Raw genomic sequence first — 21,405 nt, forward strand, 5'->3', positions numbered from 1 at the left:
GGTGAAGGAAATGACAAAGCACTCCAGCATCTTTCCCAAGAAAACCTCAAAAGGTGACACAAAGGATGAGACACAATTGAAAAAAGACTACAATAATAACTAAACATACATATATACACATCTATGTATATATATAGTATATATGCATACATATGTAATATGTTTGTAATATATATACACACAGAATAAAAGATGGAAATAATGCTGGAAAGCTATGGGATGCAACACAACCTAATTCACTTCTGGAAAGGCTGTTACCCCAATTTTTCCTGGGAAACAATATTCACAACAGCAGCTTCTGTACTAGCAAATAACAAAACAAAACAAAACAACAACAACAAAAAAAAAAAATCCCATCTAGAAATTAAGTTAAATAGGTACCTATCAGTTGGAGAATTGCTGAACAAATTAAGCTATTTGAAAGCAATGGTGGAAGAGTTAGGTAGTACAGTGGATAGAGCACCAACCCTGGAGTCAGGGAAGATCTGAGTTTAAATCCAGAAACTTAACATTGTCTAGCTATGTGACTTGCTGGACAAATCACTTAACTCTGATTGCCTGCCCTCATCCTAACCCCCAAATTGTCTTAAGACAAATATTCACAGAAACACGGGAAGACCAGTATAAACTGATTCAAAGAGAAATGAATCAAATAAGAAGAATAATATACACAACAGCAGTGCAAATGAAACTACCATTTAAAAGTAATATGACTGATTATTGTTTTTTTAACTAGATAGGTGATGACAAAAGATAATTGGCTCTTCTCATATGAGAAGTTGAGTCCACAGACATAGGAATTTATACATGTTCTCTGACATTGTTGTGACTTTTTTTTTCTTAAATTGCTTTCTTTTTTACAATGAGTGTGAAAGATAATATGAGAGGAAGGGGTAGGATGAAGAGGAAATGACTGTGGTAAAAGAGCATCAAAAGATATGAAAAAAAAACATTTTAAAAATGACAGGCAAGTCACAGAGTTTAGAGATAGCTGAGAAAAGTCAGTTCTGAAGCAGAAAATAGTTTGAACTGAGAATCACAGTAAGGTCCCAAGAGGGAGCTAGGGTCTTTGTTTTAGGCTACTAGTTTGGTGCCACCAAAAATTAAGGTTCAAGAAAAATAGACAGAAGAATGATTTAAAGTAGGATATTGTCAGCCTCAAGGGGATGTGTATGATTTAAGCCCTGCCCCTCCAGGCACACTTAAATTCCCTTCACTGTTGCTAGCCACATGAACTGTGGAATCACAGCAGTGGTTAATACCTAAAATAATTGCCATCCTTGTCCAAAAAACTAGAGAATCCCAGGAGAAACAGCAAACTCAATACAAAATTTACCAAACAGAAAAGGAAATTTATTCAGCCAGAGTGTACGATTTTTCAACAAGAAAGGTTGCAAAGAGATGTTATGACTGAGCTCAAATCATAGTAAATTCAGTATTTGAGGGCAGTTAGGTGGCACCGTGGATAGAGTGCCAGGCCTGAAGTCAGGAAGACTAATCTTTCTGAGTTCAAATCTGGCCTCAGATATGTACTAATTGTATGAGCCTGGGTAAGTCACTTAGTCCTGTTTACCTCACTTTCCTCATCTGTAAAATGGGCTGAAAAAGGCAAACCACTCCAGTATCTTTGCCAAGAGTACCCCAAATGAAGATACAAAGAGTCAGATACAAATGGACAACAACAATTTAAAAAAATAATTACTACCACCAATAGGATGGGTGAGGTAGTTAGCTGAATCTATTATTGTAAATTCACACCATTGCTTCTACATCTATTGCCATCTGATATATTAGGATTAAGGGCTAGTATTAAAAGAGTTGAGTATCAGTAACCCCGTCTATTCAGAATCATTGGATTTTGGGGTTGGAAATCAGTCCCACAGATATCATCTCTTTCAAGTTCAAGTAAGGCAAATAGCATCAAATTCTTCAAACTGAAAGGCTGTATGGATCAATGATAGTAACATTGGCTTTGGAATCAGAGAACTTGGGATTGTCAATAACTGTGAATTATCTCAAGTGAGTCATTATAACTCTGACTCAGTCCTCCACCCCGTAAAACGAATTTATTGGACAAGATGATTTTGGAGATCATCTCCCATCCCTTTCAGCTCTACATTTGTAATCCTAGGGAAAAGCAAAGACATATTCAAATATCACCTCTGGCAGTTACTTTTTACATGACTGGACAAATTATTTAAATCTGAAAAATGAGGACATTTGAAATAAATGGTCTCTAAGTCACTTTTCGCTATAGACCTATGAATCTATGATCTTTCAGATACAATACTAACATTCTTATATCTGGTAGTTTCTCAGATATCCCTTTCCAGAGAAGTTTATGATTTTATGGTGATCTTATAATATCATTCACTTAGACAGATGCCCTTCAAGCTACAGATGCCCAGACGAGTAATTTGAGGCTCAACAGATGATGAACAGCAAGATAAAGTGGGAGAAAAAGCAGTTTAAATATTAAAGTGCCATTAAGACTTGCCCATTTACAAATTTGAGCAATGTTGACAAACTACTGTCAGGAGGAAAACAAATGAAGCAGACAGATCCTTCCTGTAAATGGCATTCAGAAACAAGGTAGAGCTGCTGAGCAGAACAGGACCTGGTGACTTGGACCAAGTTTCTGACTCTGAGCATTACACACCAAGAATCTATGGAACACAGGGTCTACCCGGGTGTGAACGGATGGTCGACATATGGACCCAGTGTGGAGCTATAGACAGAGTCCTATCTTCAACCATACTCATACACAGCGACATCAACAGTAACAGTTTCACCTTTGATTTAAGAAAGACAAAATAAAAGACAGATTATGGAAGATAGGATAGGAATCTCTATTTCTCTTTCCTGGCCGTGTCCATCTCTATCCACTTTACCTGGTTCACTACAAAGACCAATTCTACTATAACCTCACGACATTGGTACACTAGGTCTGGATTGACATTAAATTAAATAGCATCATATCATGATCACAGATCAGGGTAGGAAGGCAAGAAGGGAAGAGACTTCAGAGGCCATGAGATCCAGAAAATCTTCACTCCTTCATATCAAAAAGGTGGTTGCTCATTCTTTGTATGAACATCTTCAAGAAGGAAAAACTCACTACTTCTCAGCCCATTTAATTTTGGAAGAGATATAAAGGCATTAAACAGGGTCTAAAACTGAGGTAACATAAGCATTTTCTAGCCTTTTATCAAAATCTATTTCTGTACCACCAATCTCAGGTCAGTGGTCTGCCTACCTCTCTGTCTCTTCCCCCCTTTCTCTCTTCCTCTCTCCCCCAAATAACTTTTACTTGCTATTTTATGTAATATTAATAGTATAATATTAATTATTAATGAATATTGGTATATTAATACTTGATAATTATGATATTAGCTTCTACAACAGGAAAAAGAGAATTGTGATTTCAAGACAATAGTCCTAAAGATTGGATAAAAATCCCTGTTTAGCATTATCTTCTTTAAGGTGTTTTTGTGCAGCTGTTTCCCCCCATACTCAGGAAAGACTGTCAGAAGCATCAGAAGAGTAATGGAAGATGAAAGTAAAGATACATTCTAGTAGTCCTCACACATCTCTGCTCTTTTGAAAAGTTAATGCAAACCCCACAGACAGGTTGGCTTTTATTATGAGTCACGTGTCTCCATACACAACTCCAAAATCCAAGCCATAGATTTGGCCCTTGCAAGGAAAAGACACTTGTTGTTAAGCTCAATGGTTCCATTTTACTTCTGTTCTCATATTTTTAGAGTGTACATAGCCCAGTGCCTGGTATGTAACTGCATCATTAATATTTGCTGATAAATAGTTGTGAGGATGATAGAAATTGAGATAGTAACAGTTCAATACCCCAATAGGGGACAAAAAAAAAAAGAAAAAAAAAGAAAAAAAAAAACCATAATCAACCTGATTATGATTACCTTAGAAATAGCCCAAGAGATCACATGATTATGGCTAGAGCCTGATGTAAGACTTGTGGGAGCTATCAGATAAGGGGCAGGGGAAATGCTTTAACACAATATGAGCTTCTATTTCCTGCACCTGGTTCTTACCGTGTTCTGTACCAAGAAAGTTAAAGTTGTCCTCCTTACTTTCTCCTAAATGAACTAACAAGGGTGCCTTACTATTATTGTTGTTGTTATTGTTATAATTATTATACCTTTTCTCCACTCATTACCCTGAGGGAAAGGGTTGGGTCTCACTTATCTGTGCATTTCCCTCATCACTTAAGACAGTATCTCACAAGCTTACACCAAACAGATCTATAATAAATATCCTACATTTTGGTATCTTTTCCCTGGGATGCTCTGTCTTTTGTTCCTTTGCAACATAGAAATTTGAGGTGAAAAATAATGAATGTCTATATTTATTTAATGGGCATAATTTATATTATTTGCATCTTCTATACTTAACACATTGTGGACATAGAATAAATGTGCTCGGGGAAAATCTAATGGGAAAAGCAAAGAAAAAGAGCCTGAAAGATATGGCTGTTTTTGAGATCCTGTGTTAATAAGGACGACTGCTCATCATGAAGAGAAGAACACATCTGAGAGTTCTCTAGGGTATTTTCCTTCTGTTTTTGTATTTAAAACTGAACCTAGGTCTAAAAAGTTTAAAATAGGCTCATATGGCCCATGTACATCGGTATTAAATATTTTTTATGTGTCTACCTATGTTGTGGAATGATGAGATGTTCTTTAAAATCTGAACAGTTGGAGTGCGGAAAAAATCTATAGCTTTTGTTATCTATGCTCACTTCTGGTTCCCAATCCTTTTTTGTCCATTTCTAGGTCAGCTCTTTGAACTCTTCAAACTGGTCATAACTTTACTTGCAGGATTGTTCTTTGGTGTACATCATAGAGTTTGGCAAAATGTCTTACCTTATGTAGAAGAGGCTCCTTTCATGAAAATACCAGAAATATCACCAAGCAAGTAAAAGCTTTATATACATATACACATATAGAAATTGAAGAAAACTCTAACTTCTGAGTTTCCTTTTGTTCCTGACTGTGCAGCTTATATAAACTTTCAGTAATTAAAAGCCAACTCCTGCCCTAAGCAATATATATGTAATATATATGTTTCATCTTCAAATATTTCTTTTCATGGAGCAAGACAGGGGAAAGAAAGAGTCTTGCAAAATGAAAATATCTTTGTGGTGGTGTTCGACACTGCCAAACTCTCAATCACTTATATAAATGTCCTTCCCTACGTAAACTATTCTGAAAGCAAATGTTTAAAAGAATCATAGAGGGGTTTTTCCAACAGAGTAAGCTAGACAGATCTTTTATGATCTTGGACTTAGGAAGTCTTAATTGTCTTGCCAGGAGGTGAGATTATACATGAAATCCAGTGTTATATGCACACTTGTAAGTTGCCACATATGCTGCAGCTGGCATCTTTGTTACTCTGCTACCAAAAAGAATGTCTGGCATATTTTTGGCATTCCAACTTAAGTTCCAAAATATGTATGAAAATAGGGTGTCCTGCCACATGTTTTCATTTCACTTTTTAAAACAACAAGGGGGTTATTTATACTTTAATTTGTTGTTGGAAAACCATTCTTTCTCACATTCTGAAAGCTAAAATCAGGCTAGTGGGGCTCAAAAAGGCCCATAAATGTAATTTTCAAATAACATATAAACTTCATAAAAATAGAAACAATCATGACAATTTCTTCCCCCAAAAAAACCATTGTAATACACTAAACATGCATAATCTACTCTCCCCATCCATTAAAATTAATCTTCATGTTTTCAACTACCTTTGTGTTTTACCAAAGTCATCAAGTAAAGGCCAATGTATTTTTTTTTAATTATGCAGACAAGACTCTCAGAAAAATGATATTAGGAACAGCTGCAACCTCAGCATTTAATCCAGGCTCCAATTGCCCCATAGTGGAGATAGTTTGAGTTCATGCCACAAAAATCCAAGTTAACGAAACTTAAAGCGATCTAAGAAGGTGGTGTTTTGTGACGTGGAAGCAGATGTCACTGGGCATTCACCCACCGTCTCAGTACAAACTCTTGGCTTTGCCTGAGAAGTTTAAAAATAATTTTCTCTGGAATCTCAGAGCCAGATGGAACTTGGTTGCAATCATTATTCCATTCAAGTGACTCCAAGAAAGCCCTAACTCTTGAGTTTCCTTTTGTTCCTGACTGAGCAGCTTATATAAACTTTCAGTAATTAAGAGCCAGCTCCTGCCCTAGGCAAACTCATTTTTTAAATCACTAGCTTCTATACTACTATATTCAGGAGAAATTGATAGCAGAGAGCACTACATCTCAGATATGTAAGGCAAAAATGGAAAATGGAACCACCAGGAGATATATGGAGACTTCCCTCCACCCAGAGAAGGAAGAAAGGGGAAAATTGTACAACATTAATGATAATAACTAAAAAGCCCAACAACACATTTTTACACCATTTACTATGTTCCAGGCATTGTACTAAGTGCTTTATAATTATTATCTCATTTGATCTTCATAATAATCCAGGGAGATAAGTACAATTATTATTCCTAAAAGCAACTTGCTCAGAGTCACAAAACTACTAAGTGTCTGAGACTTGATTTGAGTTCAGTTGTTCCTTAATCCAGTCTCAGTTATTCTCTATTCACCATTTCACATCCATGTCTAGCCTAATTCCAATCAGGTATCATTCTCATCAAAGAAACTATTCAAGAAAGCTAGCTACCTGCATTTACATTAATGCCCAATACCCAGTGGAGAGTATAGAATCAAAACTAAAAACTGGAAGTATTCCAATATTTTAGGCTCTATTCTTGTCTGTGTGGCACAAATTACATGGAACAATAGAATCAAGAAAAATATCTAAGGGATAATGAGAAAATACATTCGAGTTAGGGGGGAAAAAAAATCTGTGGTTGTAAAGTCTTGACTTCACAAATAGCTCCCAAATGTCACTTAGAATGTTATGTCCATATATTGGATTACATGCCATGTAGGGAGGGAGGGTAGAAAAGGAGGGAGGAAGAAATGGGGAGAGGGGGTAGAATTGGAACACAGGGTTTTTCAAGGGTCAATGTTGGAAAAAATATCCTTGCAAATGTTTTGAAAATAAAAAAAAACTTCAAATAAAAAAAGAAGGTTATGTCCAGTTAAATGAATTGTTACCCACCCACAACCAAAAAGTTATTTTAGACTCCAATTATCCATTTTCATTGTCTGTACCAATCATATTCATCAAAGATAAAGCAAAAATTGCAAATCCCTAATTAGTTTTCTACTTGGTAGGCACTGTCATGGAGTCTTTAAAATATTAGAAAAATAGTTGTTCCGTGATCATCAGCTAAAAAGGATCATTTAATCCAACAATTAAACCAGAATTTATTAAATAACAGCCATATGTCTTATGTGATGTATTAAGGAATATATACACTGAAGGCAGTTTATATATGTTTATCAATGTGCATGCTACCCATTCCCTCAGCCCTGTAAAATATAAGCTACTTAGCAGCAGAAACTGTTGTTTTTATCTTTTGATCCCTGCATTGGTAACAGATTCCCCTAATTCAATGGGGAATTCCCTAATCTGTTGAGATCACAGGCCCAGTACCTAACCTTATATCTTTTCTTCATAAATTACTTCATCTTTATCTTTGTATCTCTAACTTGGTGCCTGGTTTGATAATGCTTACTGCTCTACACTATACCTAATCCCTTCTACATCTTCATCCATTTTCCTACTCTATGTGGAACAGGTAGCCCTTCTTACTAAAGCTAATCCATTCTATATTTATTTTTGATCCCATTTTGTCTTGTCATTTCAGGGAGTTTGCCCTTTCAATTATTCTTATCCTCTGTTTACTTTTTGTTTCATCTCCCAATAGCCTCAAATATGCTTGGATTTGCCCCCTAGATTCAAAACTCTTCATTTAACCCTCATTTCTTCTCAAATTACTGTCCCCTTTCTCCTCTTCTTCACTGTTAAACTTTTTATAAGCATGACCCTCTCACCATTTAATCTCTCCAAAACTTCAGCCCCACATCACCCACTTCTCTGCTAAATATCTCCTTGTACATATCCTACTGACACCTTGACTTGAACAAAATGGGGATAATTTTATCTCCAAATCTGCCAACTCCACCCTCACCAACATATAAACAAATATCCCCTTTCTTCACATTTCCTTATGCTTATTGAGTGAATCACCATCCTATCAATTACCCAAGTTTATGACTTTGGAATTACCCTGGATTATTCCCTTCCTCCCACTCCCAACCAATTAGTTGCCCTTTCTTTTTACTGCCATCTGCACATTTCATCCTTTCTCTCTCCTCTTCCCTCACAAGGTTGGAAAAATAAAACTAAATAAAGCGTCTTCCTGTTTCTAATAGTTCTCTTCCCAATTGTAGTAAAGCAGAAAGAGTAATGGATTTCTGAAGACCTCTGTTCAAAATCTAACTTTTCCATTTACTTTCTATCTGACCTTGGGCTATTCAAATAACCTCTCTTGACTTTTATTCCTTTATCTGTCAAACAAAGAGAACTACGTTAGATGATCTAAGATCCTTTTGAGCCCTATTTTTGTGATCTTATGATCTGTCTCCCCCAAACCTGCCAAAATAATTTTCCTAAAGTAACACTCTTATCATCTCATTCCTCAGTTCAAAAATCTTCAGTGCCCTCACTAGAATAAAACACACATTCTTCAGCCTGACATTTAGGGCCTTTTACCATAGAACTCTAACAGGTTAATTTCCTATTATTCTTCACATCATCCAGTTCCAGCCAGTTGGATTTCCAGCCATTCCCTTTGTACATTTGTACATGCCATACCCCATACCTGAAATCTGATTCCTCACTTCTGCCTCTCAGTATCCTTTCTTTCATGTAAGTCTCAGCTCATGTGCTAGACCCTCATGAAAACTTCTCTGCTCTTCTGCTCCAAGTTAATACTGTTTTCTCTGACTTTTAAATGACCTTACAAGCATTTATTTGAAAATTCACTTAGTAGAATGAAATCTTTGAGGGCAGGGGTAGTAGCATGGCATTTTGCTGTTTCTATCCCCTCCTCACTGCCTAGTTCACATAAAACACATGCATAATAAAGGATTCTTGAATTGAATTCAAATGCAAAGTTCCAATAAAGGAACTGAGGGAGTTATAGAACTCAACAAATATTTATCAAGGACCTGCTAGGTGCTGAAAACCATGCTATATACAGAAAGAAATGGAAAGTTTACATAATATTTGGTCTTGCAGTAATTCTTTTGACAAAATTACAAGTTACTGGAATATGCAATATTATCTAATACCTACACTAAAGAGAAGAAAACAGAGTGGGATTTGAAGTTTCTTATAATATTTGTATGTTAGAGAGAGAATAGGTAAGGCTTCTTGGAGGAAGTGACATTTGACTTGGAATTTTAAATATAGATAGGATCACAATAGGCAAAGAGGGAGCAAGGCTGAGAGAAAAGCATGCACAAAGCCAAGAAGAATCAAACCCAGTATTCATCGAGGGCCAGAGTATGTGTCCTAGCCAGTATGACAGGAGCAAAGAATTCCTGGAAAGAGAAAAAGGGAAAAAAATAATCTATGACAAAACTGGCCAGTTGTAGTTAAATAGTTCTTGAGGAGTTCTGACACAGGAGGAAACTTAATTCATTCTTGGGAGCTGCTAGAGATTTTTGAGCAGAATTGGGGCAAGACCAGCTCTAAACAAAGGAAAGATTATTCTGGGAACTGTTTGAAAGTTGTATTGGAGGGGAGACAGAGAAGCAAAAAGGCTGCTTCAGAGGCTACTGAAGTAGAACGGAGGCCTGTGCTAATGAGGACTTGTACTAGGAGTTATGAAAGTGGGAATGGAGAAGAAAGAGAGAGATGAGAAATGCTGTGGAGGCAGAAACAAAAAAGAGGCAATTGGGAAGCAAAGGTCTTGGAATCTAAGGATTATGTTAACATATCCCTCACATTATTTCCCTACAAATATATAACATTTCTCTTGTATTTAGGATTTTTAATAATCTCAAGTTTGACCTGTTTGCCAGGTAATGGGGATGTAAACTCCCGGATCACTCATAGCTCATCAGAAAGCTGTCCAATTTGAAATGTTCTTACGCTATTTTTCTGGTTGAAAATAAAACCTAAGTTCTAAGCCATAATAGAACTGGCCTCAAATTTAGTGAGCTCATGAGAAGGTCCCTTTGCCCATATTTCACAGGGATATTAAAGTCACCGAGTTGGTTTAGGCCAACAATACACATTATGCCAAAAGGAAACAAACATTTAAAAAGCCTACATCAATTTGTTCTCAGAATGCTTAAAAAAAAAAAAAAAAAGGTACAATTTTAGGACTTGTCCTAAGAATGTTGCAAAATAACACAGGCAATTGGTTGACACTTAATTTAGACAAAATGTCCATTGGACATAGAACTTTAAATATTTAGAAATCTGTGATGAATTGATACCATTCTTTCCATCATCTCTATTCCTGAAGGAAAAGTCTTGGAAATATGAAAAAAAAACTGAAATTTCACTCTGTAGATAAGCTATTTGGTGTTTTTACCTTACACTTACTATCAGTGATATCTTTAGAAAGCGGGGGGGCTCTCAATTGTAAAGAGCCAAAAAAGAATGATAACAAGGAAAGATATTCTATGCCCTCTTAATTTCCTTCTCTTCGAAGGTGTTTTATTCAGTTTTTGAATAAAACTCATCCATGTTGCAAGATATTCACCCATCATTATTCATACCTCTTGTGATAAAATATAAATCTGGCACTATTATGTATCTGTTTATGAAAATTAGGAATTGGGCCATTTATTTTATATGTGACTTCAGGAAAGTCACTCTATTCTAAATTTTCTCATTTGTACAACTAAGTATTTGGACAAGACAATTTTTAGTAGTCCTCTTGGCTCCAAATCACACAATCATATAAAGTCAGTGAAATCTTATTGGTCATGAAGCCCAATATCCTCAATTTAGAGATCTAGACACTGAGTAGCAAAGATTTAACCCAGATTATCTAACTCCAAATCCATCTCTCTTCTCATGGTACTAACCAGAAAAAATTCTTATGGATAAACAACATTTGCTGAATGCATAAGAAAGGATACACACAATGAGACAACGAGAAAAGTCTTTAGAGCTAAGGTTCTCAGGTGTGTTAGGACTGAAAATTGCAAAGTAGAGGCTGGAAAACTTAGGTTGAGGAAATGCCTTTTCAGTTTTCAATTATCATTATTGATTGAGGCATAAAGCCAAATTTAAGTTGCTATGGAGGCTTATGCCATAGTTGTACAAGTATTAGTTCAATCACAAGTAGGTAGGTAGGAAGGAAGGGAGGGAGGGAGGGAGAAAGGAAGGAAAGAAGAAAGGAAGGGAGGAAGGAAGGAAGGAAGGAAGGAAGGAAGGAAGGAAGGAAGGAAGGAAGGAAGGAAGGAAGGAAGGAAGGAAGGAAGGAAGGAGGGAGGGAGGAGGAGGGAGGAAGGAAGGAAGGAAGGAAGGAAGGAAGGAAGGAGGGAGGGAGGAAGGAAGGAAGAAGGAAGGAAGAAGGAAGAAGGAAGGAAGGAAGGAAGGAAGGAGGAGGAAGGAAGGAAGGAAGGAAGAAGGAAGGAAGGAAGGAAGGAGGAGGAGGGAGGAAGGGAGGGAGGGAGGAAGGAGGGAGGGAGGAAGGAAGGAAGGGAGGGTGGGAAAGAGGGAGGGAGAGAGAGAGGGAGGGAGGGAGGGAGGAAGGAAGGAAGGAAGAATGGAAGGAAGGAAGGAAGAGAGGAAGAGAGGGAAGGAGGGAGGGAAGGAGAGAGGAAAGAAAAGTATTTTGATAAAAGTAACGACCATAACAATGGATTCTAAGAACATACTTGCTATTTTGTAATGTTTCACAGTTGTAAGTGGAATTCCCCCACCCTGGCAAAGAAGGAAGGAGGTTAATCTTCTCTTATCTATGGCCAAAACAAGCTTCAAATTTAACTGATTTCTGCAGAGTAAAAAATAGCATGATGAAACTCATAGAGCAGCAACCCTGAAAACCCAAAAATCTGGGATCCATGTTCCATTTCTTGACACATGCTAGCTATGTGGCCTTCCACAAGTAGTGTTTAATCTCTCAATGCCATAGTCAATTCTCCAGACACTAAGTTGCAGAGGTGGGCTGAATTGCCTCAGTGGAAGGTATTTCTACATCTGGAAACTTCTTATTCAAATGACAATCATAGATCTAGTTTCTAACTGCAAATAACAATTAAGGATCTATATTTCTTAAATGTTTTCCACATGTGATACATTTTCCTCAGGAAATTTTTACGTGACCCTGGATATATAGATATATAAAATAGGTATACAAATCAAACTTTTATTGATAATAAATCATAATTTTATGACTTTCATATTCAGTTATGTGATCCCATATGGGACTGTGACCCATAATTTAAGAAGCTTTGATCTATAGTACTTTTAAAGAAAATGGCTGTTCTACCTCCCTTCCAATCAGTACCATGTTTTGAGCAAATAGAAATTCTGTTGGTCCAATAAAAGTACATTAGCTCCAGGAACTAAGTCATAGCCACTAACCTAGATAGCAAAGCTATTTTTCCTTGACGAAGCAAAGGAGAGAACAGCTCTCTTACTAAAGAAGCATCCCATGATGTTCAGAATTAATCGTGGATGATACCTTTATTCATTATAATGAATGATTGGACAGCTAGGTGCGGCAGTGGATAAACACCAAGCTTGGAGCCATAAAGACCTAATTCAAATCTGGTCCCAGTACAAACCTGACCAACTCACTTAACTCTATTTGCTCCAGTTTCCTCATCTGTAAAATGAACTAGAGAAGGAATCACTTCAATGTCTTGCCAAAAAAAAAAAAAACCCTCTAAATAGGATTACAAAGTATCAGATGTGTCTGAAACAACTAAACAACAATAACATAATGAGTTGATACACAAAGACCTAATATATGATAGCTAATAATACTTTTCCATAAACATATTTCTCTCTAAAATGAAGCATAAGTCAAACCTACCATCTCAAGATCTCAAGGAGGTTTGTGTTCAAAGGATAGCATGTTTAAGTAACATGTAAGCAAATCAAGTTTCTAACAGCTCTTCTATCATTAACATTAATTGCCCAATGTTTTGAATAGAAGGCTCTGCCTTAATTAGGGTCTCAGAATAAATGACAAATATTTGTTATGCTTTCTTTTAATTATTTGCATTTTATGAGTATGCTTGAATCTTACAAATCTTTTATTTCCCAGCAGCTAGTCAATTTTTATAATGGTGTAACCACTCTGATAAGCAAGAAAGCCTTGACAGCAGACCAATCATTAGTTTTCATAATAGAGGTCTGCATAAAGTCTAATTAATGAATTAGCTAATTGTTTTTTTCCCCTGGCATATGCATTAGCATGGACGCATTTAGGAGAGGAGATAAAAATCACTTGTACAAATTCATATCTTCCCCATGTTAAAGACAAAAACAATTTAGGAAATGACACAAGTGATACCTATGACCTACATCCCATAGTCAGTGTCTGTTGTATCTTATCCATGTCTCCCTCGAAAGCCATTACCCACAAATATGACTATTAAGGAGATGTTCCCTGATAACTACCTTTGCAAGTATCATTGCACAGTTCTTGAAAACCCAGAATAGAAAGCATAAGTCCTTGACATTGTCAAATGGATCAACATCAGAAACCTCTGAACTTAAATCTGAAATCTTTTATTCATATTGCCTCTTTTCTTTAGAATATGACTTCTCTGACACTAGAAACCATCTTACTTTTCTATTTGAAACCCCAATAGTTAACATAACATAAGCACTTAACTGGATTTTTTTTTCACTCATTCATTCTCAATCACTAGGCTTTTCTACTAATACTTAAAACAAAGATTTCTTCTTTTTTTCCTGCTATGCCCTCTAATGCAGACACAAGGCAAGTCAACACTGTCTTTATTTTAGGAAGGAAGAGACAGAGAGAAATAGAAAAGAAGGGAGAAAGAAAGAAGAGAAGAAAATGAAAGATGGGAAGAAAAAGAAACAGAGAGGGGGGAGAAAGGGAGAGAGACAGAAAGGGTAGGCAGGAAGATAAGCAAAATGCAAAGTAATAATTAAAAAAATAGCTTTGGATTTGTTTCCCAATGATTTGTCTTATCTGCCTTTGGTTACAAAGACTACCGTTCTTATTGGGTATTTATTCCCTTGATGTGAAAATCCATGCTCTTTCAATGAATCTCATTATTAAGATAACTTCTTTATTGTTAAAAAAAATCTCTTTTTAAAGTATCTCTTTGTCCCAATCCTTTCAGAATTAATAGAGGCAAAGATGTCAGAACCAAAAGAGATCTCAAGCATCCCATAGTCCAAATCAAATATTTTTACAAATGAAGAAACCAAGGCATTGAAAAGCATACTGAATTTGGAAATCCAAACTTCAACTGAAATCTGACTTTTTCACTTGCTTCCTAGATATCTGTGGCCTCTTGACCTTCCTGGATTAAAGCTTCTGCATGTGTAAAATGAAGCTATTTTCCTCTATGATTTCTAAAGTCCTTTCTAGTGCCTATGATACCTGACTTAGTCATTTTCTCAACGTCAGCTAGCTAGTGAATATCTGAACCAGCTCAGAACACATGTACCACCCTGTATCTCCCAGTTCAATGACTTTTTTTTTCTCTACCATACTGTATTTTTTTTTCAATATTTTACAAAATTGATAGGGAGCAAGATAGAGGTATGACTCAGGGGTATAAATGGGAAGATGGAAAAGATGGCATTTCTACTGTCTGCCTGGGTTAACTTCTGCCATGTTCCCTGGGAGCTCAGTTCATGTTTCATCCCAAAGGTGGACCTCTGCAAGAAGATCATGTTATCTTTTCAAGCACTTAGATCTCTTCCCTGATATGGCCGAATTACCTGTCCATTTCAATTCAACAAATATTTAGAAAAGATGGACAACTAGCAGAACTGTGCTTATCCTATATGATCTCTTTGGATTCTGGTCTGTGTGCCTTCTGAGGAGCCAAAGAATTAAATAAATAAGCTTGTCTGTGGCAATGCTACTAGACTAAGGGAGAAAGCTGCCTTCTTCTTTGCTTTCTACTAAAACAGCTTTCTGAAAATAGTACTCTATTCCTTTATTTGTAGGACAGCCCAGAAAAATAATAGGGCCAACATTTTAGGCCATATAGGAGCAAGGTCCGAGATCCTGGTTGACCAGTGTATATATAAAAAGTGATCCAATAATAATAGTGATAATAATAAATAACATTTATAGAGTGGTTGATAAAATACAGTGAAATGGTTAGAGTTTCAGGCTTAAAGCCAGGCTCAAATCCCATCTCTGACACTTACCAGTCAAATGACCTTGTACAAGTCACATGAGTTTCTCTCAGACTCATCTGCAGAAGGATCTTTTTCGTGAAAGTAGTCTCCCTACCCCCACTTGCCAAGGAGCTCTCTATATCTTAGAAATCCTAGACATTTTTCTAAGACTTATAAGAGGAGGAAACTGAAACCCAGCAAGGTAATCTGGCTTGATGTATAGAGTGATGTACTCAGAATCACAAATCCTAGATTCAGATCCTCTCTGACATATACTACCTATGCATCCCTGAATAAATTAGTTAACTTTCTTGACCCTCAGTTTCCTCCATTATAAAGTGAACATAATCATTGCACTTAGTTTAGAGTATTATTTGTAATGATCCAATGAGATAACTTATCATGTATTGCTGAATAATGAGCTGCTGTGACACTGACCACAACTTTTTAAAATAGCCAGTGAAAATATCACTAACCCTATTTTACCAATAATGAAACTTAAGAGAATTTACTTTTCCAAAATTAACAGCTAATAAATAAGTATACTTGGAGGGTTTTTAGCCTCTAGAATTACATATTGGGAACTACCTGCTTTGATCATGACTAAGGCTGGCCCTGTAAAGGCCTTGATGTAAATCACAAGATGAAAGTTGACAGTTTCCATTTTTCTGCTCTCTTTCACTTGGAAGCTAATAAAAGTGCCAGTATTGAGGGAGCTTCGGTTTTTGGTATGGAACTGAGTCAAATGAAATACGAGGGACATTCATGGTCTTCAGAGTCAAAGACTTCACTATTCCACTGGTTTTCAATGTGAACAGCATTATCTGATTAGTAACATGTTTTGGAAAGGATTGCTTGAAGTCAATCTATTCCATATGTTCCCTGCCCACCAATTAAAGAGAAACACAAAAGATTAACCCCCTCAGTCTGTGGAGACTTCATACGTAATCCACTCAAGAGTAACAAAGTGAAATCCAGGAAGAGGTTCCCACATTCATCGTCTACTAACCAAGGACCCTCATCTGCTCTGTAAAAGGTGAAATAAACATCACAAAGTGACATCCTGCCAAAACTATAGCAACGGGGTAAAGAGTCTGTTAAGAAAGGAGAACCAAGGGTTTAGAACAAACTTCACTCCTTCTTTTCGCAAATAAAACTGAGGGTCAAGTACTTACCGTGTCATGGAACTTATCCTTGACATCATAGACCGTTAGTTTGATATTGGTCTCCTCATAGATAGGGTATTCAGGTGGAAATGTCACACCAGTCAAAAACAGTGGGTTCCTTGTCCCCTGCATAACAAGCAGATAGCTTGGACTCAGTTAGGTAATAGCTGCCGGCAGCTCAGCATGCAATAACAGATGACAGGACACCAAGAATGTTTAGAGCCTCATTGCCCTCTCCCCATCCCCCCAGGAAATACTTAACATACAAGAAAAAAGAGACCTTGTTGGTCAAATGACACTTGACAGTGGTCTAATATTCAGCACACAAAAAGTTGATCATACCCGAGAAAAGAGGTGTTTCTGGGATGGAGAGGAAGCTACTTGGTAATAAATGCTCTCACTTGGCCCTGTCATCATTTATCAGACCTGCTCATGCTGTGCCATGATAAACAATTTATTTTCTCTGTCTGGCAGAGTCCTTCCTGAGGGCTAGCTGTCATTCTGCTCTGGGTGCATTTAAGTAGAGTGGATATGACTTGTGCAAATAACTTAAGATGGTAGCTGATTAAAGCAAAACAAAACAAAACCAAAAAAAAAAAAAAAAATTGCTCTCCTAACAAACCACTTTATGACTTGTAGTACAAGCTTAGCCATTTGTTTTATTTTATCAGTAACTCACTTGTGACCATCAGGCTTTGAAAAAGAGTCCATTTGTTTTTGCACATTCAGCTCTGCTTTTTGACCAGCCTGACTTGAAACTAATAGAAGAAACCTTTAAAATGATGGAAAATATGGTGGATTTTCTCCCATTAAAATATTAGTGCCCAGTGTATAATATAAGATATTTTAAAACTCCCTAAGTCATGTTTAAGATGTTGACAGGCAACATCAAATTATTGTTGGTGTTATTATTACTCTGAATGAATATCATAGTTAAGATTTGATGATATTCTGCAAACTGGGAGTTTTCAAGTTACATACATAAACATAGCCATTTCAGCTAGTCAAAGTGTTCTGCCCAGAAATTAGCGTTGAAATATGTCACGATATTTAATTCTAGTTTTACTGGTAAGGTCTTTAAAGACAGAACTCTTAAGAGGCACAGGAAATGACTTGAAATTTATTTTTCCATCTAAAACAACCTATTTTGCTATTTTTGTAAAGGTTTCTTTGGATGACTAAGCCTTTGTAGTGAATTCCCTCAACAACAGAGTTAAATCAGAATTCTCTCAGCTGCCAGAACCCAAAGTTTCCACAGGGCAGACTTTGCACTGTGTATAGAATATGGGTCAGGGCTATTAGAGAAAATGGGTCTAACTCAGTCTGAATCACTTGTTCCTGAACCACATTAAGTCAGGGAGTGTATCCTGATCCATTCTGTTAAGAGACTAGTAACTAAAGGATGACTTCTGATTCAAATTATGACAAAATAGTTTGGAGTCAAATTTTGAAAAAGCAGATTTGCAAAAGTGAAGAGGAAATTTTCTTCTCCCCTTAGGCAGAATGATTAAGTCACAGCCTTGCCTTCATTAACTTTGTAAACCAACCAGCCAGGATAATAAACATAGAGAGCAATATTTCCTCCTTTAATTTGAACTAAAATAATAATTACTGCCCAAAGTTTGGTTGCTTCATATAAAAGCTATCATAACTAGAAAGTGCTCTTGTTTCAAACAAAATTATAGTGGAAGACCTAAAAAGTAAGAGCACCTTCTTCCCTAGTGAAGTCAGAATCTAATTTATCAATAACAACGTATATTTCATTATTTGAAACAGACGTAGACCATTCTCCAACCTTCTCTGTTTGCTCTCCAAACAATAACAAACATCACTTTCACAAAGACTGAGAATAAAAGGTACAGGTAACCGGGCAAGGAACACAGAACTTTTGACTTTAATAAAAGTAGAGGGGGGAAAAAAAGAAAAGAAAAAAAAAAAAGGGAAAGAGGGGGAAGGGCAAGGATTAATGGAAGCAAGATCAAAAATGTTTGTAAAATAAATGATTTTTAAAAGCCAAGCATTTCTACTATTTTAAGCCACGATCCACGTTCTGGTACTTCATGTGAAAATTCTCTGTCTATATTATTGAAAAAGCGGTAACTTTACTCTATGGCTCCAAAGACAGCCTTTTGATGAAAGGCAAGTTTCATTTCCGATTGTTTACCTTGAGCCGTAGCCAATAAGCACCTAATATCCTCAGGTATGCCCGGCTGAATGCTAAGCCTGCTTAGGTAGCTCAAAGTTAAAGGCTGGGGGTGATTCAGCTCAGCTGATGGCTGAAACTCTCAGGACAAAGCACGTGGTCCCCAGTGAGTGACCGCAGAAACAGGCAGCTTGCTCACCTCAACAGTCTCGGTGCTGGAGTATCTTGTCACACTCTGCTCTGCTGGATGGATCACTGAGATCTGGACCAGGGTGTTCAACTTGCAATCCCGGGCAGGAGCCACCAGGTCCTTGCATGCTGGGCAGGGCGCATGGGAGAAAAAGAGCAAAGAAAAACAAAACTCAGTCCACGTTCTCAGGGAAAACTCTGCCCCGGGATGAAGGCAGACTTCGCTATGGCTCTGGCTGAAAATCTCCAGAGGCTCCAGCCGACTTTGCAGAGGAAGTCCCTTGGAAGTACCTTACAGAAATAGGAAGTCACATGCTGCCGAGCTGAATTGAGATCTCATTTCCACTAACCACATTTGCAGCTCATGCAAGTCTTGGCTGCCTGGGGAGAAACAGCTCTGATGTGTGACTCTACACATGCTCTGTGTTGGTGGATAACTTCACAGCTTCTCCTTCAGTTTTAGCTAATTAACCATGAAATCCCATGCTTTGCTTCTTACTCAGCCATCCCTTTGAAAAAGCTGGGAAGCTTTGCACTAGATTAGAGTCATTTTCAAGTCCCTAAAATTCTGACACGGATAACAGTGGAACCTATGTTGTGACAAGACACAATTGACTTATTGGAGTCTTAACCACCAAATAGGAGAAATGCAGATCTATTGCTTCCCCTCAGGGACTTGCAGCTGACAAGAAAACATAGATAGCTCTGTCTTGGGTACCCCAGTAGAGAAAGTGGAAATAACTTTTATACCCATGGGAGAATGGGAGGTATAGGAAAAGGAAGTCTACAGAACAAGATGACTTTTTTGATCAGTCCTAGCTCCAAAATACAGGATTCTTTGATTTAAGTTTGGACTTTCCTAACTTTGTTTTAGTGGGGGAGGAAAGACTAGTTCAATATAAGCTCCTTAAAGGAAGGATTTTTTTTTTCTTTGTTTCTCTCCTATCTAGAAATATTTCCCTTCCAGATCCAAACAAGTCTTGAGATAGGAAGCTTAAAGGATACAGATTATTATTTTCTGAATAGGTAACCCAAATAGCTAACATGCTCCACTGACAAAATTTGTATTATATATAATGTCATGCATGGGTATATTTGCTTCTCTCATATCTTCGCCCTCGATTTCAGAAAAAAAGAAAAAGAAAAAAGATGTTTTTCCCCACTTATTTTCCTATCTTTCCAAAAATGTTGATTTTTTTTTCTTTCCTTTTCCCTTTGAAATAGTGGCTACACTGTCAGAAAATTTTTCTCCTAACAGAATTGAGTCAGTCCTTGTCAAGGCAAGGTTAAGTTTAGGGATCCTTGTTCCTAGTTAGAATAGGGAGGAGGGAGAAAATAAGAGGATTCAGATCCTATTCCTTGTTCCACCAAGCTACTTTTAATTCTCTCTTTACCTTGTTCCCATTAACCTTGTGTGCTAGCCACACAAGGATGTTTTAGTATTGCTAGAAGACTATGTCCAGATGTCCAGGGATAGAAGCCAGAAAAGAACTGAAGAACTTGTATTCTGATTCATATTCATTCGTGTTCTCTTTCTCTCTCTCTCTCTCTCTCTCTCTCTGTCTCTCTCTCTCTTTTCTCTCTCTCTCTCTCTCTCTCTCTTTTCTCTCTCTCTCTCTCTTTTCTCTCTTTCTCTCTCTCTCTTTTTTCTCTCTCTCTTCCTTCCCTCCTTTCCTCCTTCTCTATCTCTTTCCCCTCCCTTCCTCTTCCCTCCCCCCCCCATATGCGTGTGTAGGTATATATTTGATGCTATGATATTCCATGAGCAGGAAGCTGGACATGTATGTTATGACCAGCTATGATACTGAGGAGCTATAATCTTCAAGGACCTGTTCCAGGTAAAACAAAAAGAGAAAAAAAACATTCTTCTTTTAAGGCACTTCTATTCAGCTCGACTTTTTAAAAAATAAAGTTAAGAAAATCCAAACTTAAAATCAAAGAATTCTGTCTTAAAATTAAAAGGAATCATAATGTCATCTAGTCCATACTCTTCATTTTACAGATGAATAAACTGAGGCCCAAAGAGTTGAAGCGATTCAAGTGACACAGAGAAATGATAGAAGCTGACAAGTCTAGATTTTTTGATATTGTAAAATCAGTGCTATACCTACTGCATTATCCTACCCTTCCAAGAACAGCAAATCCTCCCTTTTATCTTTATCCATTTTTCACGGAACATATACTATTTCACTCAGTAAAATTTCCACTAAAAGTAGAAATTAATTTTTAGGAAAAAAATTCTATATGTAATTTTATATAGAATTTTTATATTATTTTATGTTATACAGAAAGAAAAATGATCATCTAACTTTCCTGGCAATTTAACTAAACTATTATTACATAATTCTTGATGGGTCACTGTCCTTTGATCTATAGGAGTGAAAATATTTAAGTTTAAAAGGGAGTGACAAGAGCTAAAATTAGAAATTGAAAGAGCAAGAGAGTTAGTCTCTCATAGTCTATACCTTTCTCTCTAGGCTATACAACATTATGGAGATCTAGAGATATTACTCTGGGGAGAATAAGATTGAGCAGAATACAGTGTTTATCTCAGACTTTGATGTAACAGCCAAGGATGAAGTGACTTCCAAA

General features: G+C 36.9%; 1 protein-coding gene across 3 annotated transcripts in view; it reads right to left on the minus strand.

Moving 5' to 3' along the window:
• Positions 1-21,405, minus strand: part of INPP4B (inositol polyphosphate-4-phosphatase type II B) — a 931,109-nt gene that overhangs the window by 443,758 nt on the left and 465,946 nt on the right. For all 3 annotated transcript variants that reach the window (XM_051965729.1, XM_051965726.1, XM_051965728.1), the window contains exons 6-7: positions 18,824-18,942; positions 16,491-16,607 (exon numbers count right to left, since the gene is read on the minus strand). In XM_051965729.1, coding sequence (XP_051821689.1) covers positions 16,491-16,607; positions 18,824-18,942 — 236 coding nt within the window. The remainder of the gene's footprint in view (positions 1-16,490; positions 16,608-18,823; positions 18,943-21,405) is intronic.

This window comes from Antechinus flavipes, chromosome 6, assembly GCF_016432865.1.
Source record: "Antechinus flavipes isolate AdamAnt ecotype Samford, QLD, Australia chromosome 6, AdamAnt_v2, whole genome shotgun sequence".
Lineage (NCBI taxonomy): Eukaryota > Metazoa > Chordata > Mammalia > Dasyuromorphia > Dasyuridae > Antechinus > Antechinus flavipes.